Source organism: Corylus avellana, chromosome ca1, assembly GCF_901000735.1.
Source record: "Corylus avellana chromosome ca1, CavTom2PMs-1.0".
Classification (NCBI taxonomy): Eukaryota; Viridiplantae; Streptophyta; class Magnoliopsida; order Fagales; family Betulaceae; genus Corylus; species Corylus avellana.
This window is the reverse complement of record NC_081541.1, coordinates 26,016,110-26,025,496: the sequence shown is the minus strand read 5'-3', so window position 1 is coordinate 26,025,496 and position 9,387 is coordinate 26,016,110. Positions and strand designations below refer to the sequence as shown.

The window sequence follows — 9,387 nt, the reverse complement described above, 5'->3', positions numbered from 1 at the left end:
CCCACGTGTGGATAGGAGGAGGAGACAGGAGAGCATACATTGTGGAATTGTGAAGCAGCTCGGGATGTATGGGCGGTGTGTAGTAACAAAGTTCAAAAGTGTCCCATTATGGCTGCAGGTTTTGCAACTATTTTCATGAGTTTGGCAGAGAAATTAGAAGCAGAAGAGCTTGAGAGGGTGACTGTAGTGGCCACCCATATGGATCCTTGATCGACAAGCAAAGGTGAGTTCTCTCATTGACCCAAATACCAATTGGTGGAACACTCCCCTGTTAAATGAGCTACTCGGGATGAAGCTATTCTTGTTTGCAACATACCGATATGTCCACAAAGACAAAATGATTGTTTGGTTTGGGTGGGGACGAAAAATGGAGAATTTTCAGTGAGAAGTGCTTATCATATAGCAAAAAACAGCATTGAAGATAGAAAAGGTAGCAGCTCAAACCCTGATGCTAGTGGCGATCTTTGGAAGTCTGTGTGGAATTTAAGGGTGGCTCCAGTTGTGAAGATGTTTATTTGGTAGGCATGTAACAATATACTCCCAACAAAACTCAATCTCCACAAGAAAGGAATTACGAAGGATGCATTATGCCCCACGTGTGGATAGGAGGAGGAGACAGGAGAGCATACATTGTGGAATTGTGAAGCAGCTCGGGATGTATGGGCGGTGTGTAGTAACAAAGTTCAAAAGTGTCCCATTATGGCTGCAGGTTTTGCAACTATTTTCATGAGTTTGGCAGAGAAATTAGAAGCAGAAGAGCTTGAGAGGGTGACTGTAGTGGCCCGTCTTATATGGCTGAGGCGTAACAGAATGGTTTTTGGGGGTGACTTGTCATCGCTTGATAGTATTATGAATACGGCAAAGTCACAGATTGAAAGTTTTGGCAAAGCGGAGCAAGGGCGTAGGACCACCAGTACCAAACTGATAGTTGCAGCTGCAATGACGTGGTGCAAACCAAAGGCTGGGTTTCTCAAATTTAATTGGGACGCCGCCATCGATGTTGTGGGGAAAAGAATGGGGATTGGCTTCATAGTGCGTAATGATGCAGGTGGGGTCATGGTGTCTATGGTAGCTACAAAACGAAATGTCACTGACCCGACCACAGCGGAAGCTATTGCGGCATGGACGATAGTGAAAGCTTGCACAGCCATGGGTACGTTTATAAAAAGTGATTCTGTAGGGAGACAGTTTGGAGGTTGTAACAGCTCCGAAGAATGAAGCCAACTGCTGGAGTAGATACGGAACCGTTATTAATGATGCCAAAACCCTTCTAAATAGTTAATAGCATGTAGGAATGGCAGGTGAGCCATACCAAAAGAACTACTAATGTGGCTGCTTACACGTTGGCAGAATACAGTCTAACTGTTGGAGAAGTTCAGGTGTGGTGGGATGAGGTCCCTAAATGTATTCGTCATATTGTAGCTACGAAACTTTAAGCTTTTTTTGCTATGATAATGAAATCTCAATTCAGAAAAAAAAAAAAAAAAAAAAAAAAAAAAAAAATCTGTTCCAATGCGGGATATCACATTAATACAAGCGATATTGGGGCTACACCTCTAATATTCAAATTTATTAATTCCTTCTTTATTCAGCTGTAACGTAGAAACCTTCTCATTGGACAAGAAAATCTCTCCAATTACATATAGGGTTTATTGTCTCCTTAATTATTATACGTGTTTGAACCTTTATTTGCCTTGGAGCATAGCAGCTAGTTAGCTTAGGCAAAAGTCTTCTGATTGTAGCAGTCTAGGTTGTCCCCGTAGCTTACTCCCAATATGTCACAGTACCTTTTGTAAAATCCAATCCTATCAGCCACTTTACTATCAGCACCATGCCCACATTCGATCTTACCATTGATTATGTTGGTGATCACACCATAGCCTGGAACCCGACCGACTGACTTGTCCGCATTGGATGGTGTCCATTTTCCAATGATGACATTGTGGCTGGACGGCTTGTTTCCCTGTGGGGTCATCCAAAACCATATGGATGTCTTGAATGATATTACTGGGTCTGTGGCTACCATATCTGGATTGTTTAGGAGATCAACTCTAATCGCTTTACCCGCTTGCCCATAATTGTAGTTGCTGTCAAAGTCAACCGAACAATCAAAATGTCAAAAGTCAAGGTCAAAGTCTCTGATATTATATGTAGGTTTGTCAATTTTGGATATGACTTGCAAATTGATATGAATTAAATATAAAATTAGCAGATTAAAATTGAAGAGTATGACTTATTTAGTTAAAGGGGTCGGCTTAAGGTTGACTTATGTAGCTTTATAACTATTTCTCGATGTGATCTGAACTTGACACATGATATTAAAGCTGATAACACAACCTGTGAACCCGACACAAATCCAATACAAAATTATTAGATTAGGGTTAAGAATTTTACTCATTTAATTAAATAAATCGAGTTAGAGTTAACCTATATAATCTTGTACTCATACTTCAACATAACTCGAAACACAACACGTAATTATATATTTAACTGTTTAGTGAGATGTGTTTGGTGTCAATCTATTGTAAATCTTTTGCTCATCTCTTTTACAAATTCATCATTAAATCTGTGAGACTCATGTATAAGCCTAATAAATTCAATAGTTGATTTGTACTGCAGACAAAAGGTGCAAGAAAATAAAAGCAAACTTGTCTCATATTTAATTGAGACTTACTGAGTGAGTTGAATCGGTCCCCGGCCATAAAATTGTTTGCCAGGAACGCACGGCCACTGGGTGGACGGCGTACAGTAGTCTTGCTTGTTGTTTTCCGTAACAAAGCAATAACCCCATGTATACGGGCCATCTGGTGCATTTGCCCATCCTCCTACACAAAATACAATTAATTAATCATCTTAATTTCGCAATTAAATTCAACAAATTAAACCAAAAACAAAATTAAAAAAGATAAAAAATGTTTGCTCACCAGTTGTCTCATGAGAGGTTTGAGCCAAGAAAGCTGCAATCTCCCTTTTACGTGTATTAACATCACCACTGGTGCCGAAGCCGCTAAAAGATCGTGCAGCAGTAATGAAAGCATTGTACGTGTAGAACCCATTACTCTTACATCGCGGATCGTTGCGATATCTAAGCATCCGGTCGAAAAGGGCGGAGCTGATGATGCTACCGACGTTATTGCCGCTGCCGCTAGGAGTGGCGGACGGGGTTGGAGTTCCGCCAGCTTTACAATTGCTCTGACATTCAGTCCCACAATATTCTCCTTTGGTGCCACACCACCCATATTTGCTACAACATTCCCCATTGGCACATACGGCTCCGCCGGCCTGGCTTCCACATTGTTCTGCGGAGGCTCCAAGCAAGAAAGCCAAGGAGAGAATCAAGGCAGTAGAGATCTTCATTTTCATCTTTGAAGATGTGTACGTTGAAGAGAGCAATGGTGGTGGGTATATATAGGGGAGTACTGTAGTGGGTTTTGCTAGACTATTATTCTATTCAAAAATGGGTTGGCTGAATAAGTTTGACTCGGTTAATGTTCATGAATAAGTTCTTGTTAACTCGATCTGTATATATATATAGTAGTTATTGAATAACAATATCTATAATGCATGCATGGTAGAAGAAAATTCTAGACTTATAACTCTTTTAGATCGAGCATTATATTAATTAGGGGGATGAAAGAAGGAAATGTTTGTAATAGAAGATTTTCATTTTGATCTTGTGCATATTCGCGAATACTCTTGAAACTTCAAAGTTTTGTAATGACTTGGTTTTCGGACGACTTGTGGAGCTTTTGATTCCTGTTTGAAACCTACATTCCTAGCTAGAAGTTTCTTTAGTGCATTTGACATGTAAGGAGTTAGTAAGAAATTATTGTCCTTTCTCTTCGTATTAAAAAAAGAGAAAAATCCACTTCACCCTCCTGAAGTTTCAGGAGTTTTTCAATTTGAATCTCAAAGTTTAAAAATTAGCAATGTGCCCTCCTAATGTTTCAAAAAAATTCAATTTAAACCTTCTGTTACTAATTTCCATAAAATTGGACGAAAATTTATAAAATTACATAATTACCCTCAGGCTTTTTTTAAAAAATTTCCGTCCAATTTAACGGAAGGTTTAAATTGAAAATTTTTGAAACATTGAGGGGGTACATTGCCAATTTTTAAACTTTGAGGTTCAAATTGAAAAGGAAAAAATGCAGTTTACCTCCCTGAAGTTTCAGGGGTTTTTCAATTTTAACCCCAAAGTTCAAAAATTGGCAATCTACCCCCCTGAAGTTTCAAAAATTGGCAATTTAAACTCTCCGTTTAATTTTTCCGTCAAAATGGACGGAAATCTATGAAATTACATCATTACCCTCAGGCTTTTTTAAAAAAATTTCCGTCAAATTTAACGGAAAAATTAAACAGAATGTTTAAATTGCCAATTTTTGAAACTTCAGGGGGTAGATTGCCAATTTTTAAACTTTGGGGTTAAAATTGAAAAACCCCTGAAACTTCAGGAGGGTAAACTGCATTTTCCCCAATTGAAAAACTCTTAAAACTTCAGGGGGTACAATGGATTTTCCCCTAAAAAAATATATATCTAAATATACTTTGGCTTCTCAAATTATTTCTAATTATGCTTTCAAACTTTAAAAACTAACATTAAGCATTCACATTCTACCATCTCTTGTCAAATTAGGCACTTTTTTATTTTTCTTTTCAAAATACTTTTAAAGTTATTAAAAAATATATAAAAATAACCATTTGAAAAAAAACAATAATAATTTAAGGGGGCTAATGTGAAAAGGATCATACTTTCAGTTTTTCTTTTTGTCTTATTTTTTTAATAATTTTAATATACTTGTTTTCAAATAGCTATTTTTTTAAGGAGAAAAATACAAAATTTTCGACCCACAATGATAGTATAGGAGACCCCGATATCACTTTTTGCAGTTTGGAGATGTAACTACAAAATTAATGATAGTTTCGAGCAGGGGCAAAGCCACAACTGGGGTTGGAGGGACGAATGTCCCCCCAAATTTTACAATTTTTCATAAATTTCTTTCAAATATACCAATTTTATAAATTTGTCCCCCCAAAATAATATTTATGTCCCTTTTAAATTCTTTTTTTTTAGTCCCCTAAAAAAAAAAAATATATATATATATATATATATTTGTCTCCTTTAATTATTATTCTCTTTAGTTTTGCTTCCTCCCCTCCCAAAAAACATTACTTGTGCCCCCTTTTAATTTTTTTTTTTTTTTTTTTAACTTTGCCCCCTCTTTCACCTAAAAGACCCAATTCATTTAGTTTCCCCCTATATTCTAGTTCACTTCTAATCAAAAACTTAATTTGGTTTGGGACTCTCATTGAATATGTGAGAGGAAAAGTTAAATGGTTTGAATTCTTTGAGTTGCTTCTACCCAACAATTAGTTTTTTGAATAGTTATTTTGCCGTCATTTAGATTTACAATATTTTTTTTGACATCACAAGTTAAATGATTTAATCATTTATGATTGCAAAATTGTTTGGCTCGACTCTTAGCATTGTTGCTATTTGGGGCTCCGGGTGATTGTTAGGAAAAAAAGTTCACACTCAAAGATAGCTTCTTCTTACACCTAATAGATTGTGTTTAGTTTATTTGCTAGTTTTTTTTTTTTTTTTTGTTTCCTAAGCTATTTTGCTTGTTATTTATACTATTGTGTATTTGCGATGATATGAGATTAAATATAAAACTTCTATGCTTATTTTATATAAACACATGCAAACACATATAAAAAGATTATATATACGTGGTTTTGTATTTATATATAGGTCGGTCCATCTTCCCAATAAAAAATAAAAAATCTCGTCCTCGCACATTAAATTTAAGTGTAGTTTTTCCAAAAAAACAAAGACAAAAAGTCATCAAATACTTCCATAAGGGAGCTGGCATGTTGAATGGTCATCAAGATCCACCAAATAGGTGGTCAAAGATGTTGCTGCTCAGTACGTAATAAAATTAAAATAAGACGAAGCCAATAGAAACAACATACAAGAGAAAGAAGAAAATTCGAGCAAAGTGATGCAAGTTTCCATTCAATTACAAAATCAAAAGGGTCAACAGTCAAAACGTAAAACTCGGCCCTTGTTGGGGATTCACCTCCTCCTCTTAGAGCCTGGGGACTCATTCAAGCAGGGTTGAGATTCTCTCCACCACTCTCACAGCACTAACGTCTCTCTAGATCTACTCTTTAAATAACAATGAAAAGATATTTGAGAAGATTAAAAAATTGATCATGAAGTTCTTCTAGAGTTTTCAATTTTCTTTTGTCCCATACCGATAAGATCGAAGACACACTCCCTCGCAAGTCTTCATAGAAATTGGTTTCGGTGTTGGCTTGTTCCCCTGTCGAAAATGTGACAGCCAAATCCCACCTCACTCATGATGTAGCCAAAGCACAACTCGGGCTCATACTTAGCCGTTTGAGATTTTCTGTGGTTGAGGAATTTATTATTATTTTAATTTTTTTTTTACTAATACTTGGCTTGGATATCAAGAAGTTTATTTAAATTTTAGTTTTTTTTTTAAGTAAAAGATATTTAAAAAAAAAAATCGAGGAGTTAAGTTGAGTTAGATTAATTATTTGCGCTTATCAAGCCAAGTTGAGTCCAAGTTTAAATGCTCGGCTTGAGTCGAGCTCGTGCTCGAGTATTGTTAAATGGGTTAAAGATATATAGTAGTTTATTTCCTTTTGTATTTGATTTAAAAAAGTGTTATATATATATATATTTGGTTTAGTATTTTCAAGAGTTTGTGTTTAAATTGTTTGTTTTGAGGAGAGAAAACAAAAGGCAAACTTGCTATCAATTGCCCATCTCGTAGAGTGTGATATTTTAAATTCGAGAAATAAATTTTTTTTTTTTTTTTTTTTTTAGGAAAAATCCTAGCCTCTCTCTAGTCCCTCTCTGGTGAGGCCCTGGTGAGGCCATGAAGGAGGGAGGGATCCCTCCCTCCCCCATTTTTTGTGTTCTTTCTTTCATTTTCCCTGCTATGGTTTGATTTTGAAACCCAGCAGCAACATTCAGATTCAGCAATAGCAGCAACTACCCCTTCCACCTCATCTTTTGGCTTCTCATCGCGCTTGGGTTTCGTCTATATTTTGATGGGAAACTTAGATCAGCTCCTTGTGTTGTTGATCTACTTTTTTGCCGCTAGCCCAAGCTTGTATGCACCACCTCACACTTTTCTCCAGTGTCACTATGCCCTGTAGACACTAGACTTTTTCTCTTTTCATTTTGGCACGCACCAAATGTGGTTCGTGCGAGCTGGAGTGTGGATCGTGTGGATCTCACGCGCTTTGCATGTGAACTTCACGCGTCGGGTTTCTTTTGCCATTTTCTTGCTGGATCTTGCCATTGATGCTGGTTTTCTTTGTTTTGTTCTTATTTTGTTGTGTTATCCTAGCCTTTGAGCTGAGAATAGATAGTTTCGGTGTGAGAGGTTTGTTTCACAGTCGGGTCAATAAAGCTTGTTTCTTTAGGGATAAAACCTACCTATGTGTTCAGATCTAGTCTGCCTAGAGTAGATCTGCCCTTAAATGAAGTGTGCACATGGGTTTGATTGTTAGATTTTTAGTGTATCTACGATGTTGTACTTTTCATAGCTTTGGTTATGTTTCTCTATAAGAGTTTTATGCTCTGGATCTCTTATTATGGAATGAAGATGAAAGAATTCCTTGAAAAAAAAAAATTTAATAGAATATTAATTCTAGTGAATTTTCTTTAGATTATGGTATCTTAACGAGATGAATATTATTTTATAAGCTTCAACTCTAGTTATTACTGATTTAAAGCTAGGCTATTAATTTTATTAAGGAGAATTCAACCATGTTAAGGAATTTTAATTGGGCTCAGAAAGATTTTGGAGGCTTGTTTTGGATTACACAAATGCTACACATCCCAAATTTTCTTTTTAAAAGTTGGTTCTCAAATGATGTGTCACCATCCCATAAGTTGGTGACATACTTTCAAAAATAATAAATCTCATGAGATGGTGACACATCTTTTAAGAACTAATTTTTTGGAAGAAAATTTGGGATATGTAGCACTCTTCTTTGGATTATAGGTAATAAATAGATAAATAATTTTAAAAAATGATGGGCAGTTTAAAAATATTTTAAATAGTGAAAGGGCAGTTAAGTGAAATATAAAATGGCAACACATTAACTAATTTCTTGATATGCCAAGGGTATCCTTGAAAATTTGACCAAAAAAATGAAATGAGAAAAATGGCGTGCAAGAGAAGTTTCCCTTAGAGTACTAAGGGCAGCTTTTCTAAATCTTATTTCATTTCATAAATGGAAGGAAAACTTCTTAAAAACCCTCGAAATAGATTCCTTTGGTGTCCCCTAAACCTAGAGAACATCCAAGAAACAAAAGAATGTTACCCTATAGCTAGGGGAGCACTTTTGCTTTTGCTTCCCTTAACATTATGGACGGAACATGCATAAATGGAAGAACCATCTGCGTTTATTGCACTTGTGAAACTTTTTTAAATTGAGGTGGCCACTTGATAATAAACCTTTCTAATTAAGTGAACTAAAAAAGTCATTAACCGAATAACATTTGTCCAATACACATCAATAATATTCCCAAACTAGATACTAGTTCTTTCAATTTTGTGACTTTTGCCCTATATATACACAAAGATTTCTTCAAATCAAGGCTCACTTCCCCTTTTTCTTCTTCAAATCACTAGTGGCAGCAGTACCACTACTTAAGACATCAACATATATCCACATCAATAAACTGAGCCTGTCTTAGGTATTTTATTGGTCTACTAGAATAGCATTTCCAGCAACATTAGGTATTTTACTTAGTGAGAAAGTATAATTCTCTACTTTAACTATTGTTTTTTCACTTCACACTCCAACATATTCTCTATTTCATTCTCTACTTGCTTTAAAATATTATTTCTCATTCTTTTTTATTATATTATTGCCAACACTTAATTAAATGGAAAAACAAACACATACATAGAAATTATTCATAAAAACAAAAATAAACACATATGAGGAACATTCATCTCACATGCAGGTATTAATTCTAAAAATTAATAACATAAATAATTTTTTTCATCCAACTACAATTGATTTGTTTCCTCATTTTTTTTGCATTCAATTGTTTCATTCAACTAAGAGAGAGAGATAAATTTTGTGTGAAGAAATTTTGTGTTTGTGAGAGAGACGTAGCAGATGTGAAGAGGTGTTCAGAAGAAATAAAAAATGTTGGGTGAAAAGAGGTGAAATAAAGAAACAATTAACAAAAGAAAAATAAACAATATTTTATTCATCTAGTGTGCTACAATGAATAGCTCCAAATTGCTATTCACTATAGTAATGTAGCTATTCTAACTAATGGCAAGCTATTCCGTTGGAGCTAAAAAAAGAGGAATAATAGCTAAA

The 9,387-nt window shown here is 35.3% G+C and overlaps 1 protein-coding gene across 1 annotated transcript; it reads right to left on the bottom strand.

Moving 5' to 3' along the window:
* Positions 1-1,717: 1,717 nt before the first annotated feature.
* LOC132179630 (endochitinase-like) lies at positions 1,718-3,363 on the bottom strand. The gene is made up of 3 exons (XM_059592376.1): positions 2,925-3,363; positions 2,675-2,825; positions 1,718-2,087 (listed from the first exon to the last, which is right to left on the bottom strand). Exons 1-3 carry the CDS (start codon positions 3,361-3,363, stop codon positions 1,718-1,720), a joined length of 960 nt encoding a protein of 319 aa, XP_059448359.1.
* Positions 3,364-9,387: the final 6,024 nt, after the last annotated feature.

What these genes read in the sequence shown, in the direction of transcription:
- LOC132179630 (XM_059592376.1), bottom strand. Translation starts at nt 3,363, where the DNA reads ATGAAAATGAAGATCTCTACTGCCTTGATTCTCTCCTTGGCTTTCTTG. An exon ending in AACCTCTCATGAGACAACTG is followed by an intron (nt 2,826 to 2,924) that starts GTGAGCAAACAT and finishes TATTTTGTGTAG; the next exon opens with GAGGATGGGCAAATGCACCA. An exon ending in GGACCGATTCAACTCACTCA is followed by an intron (nt 2,088 to 2,674) that starts GTAAGTCTCAAT and finishes TGACTTTGACAG; the next exon opens with CAACTACAATTATGGGCAAG.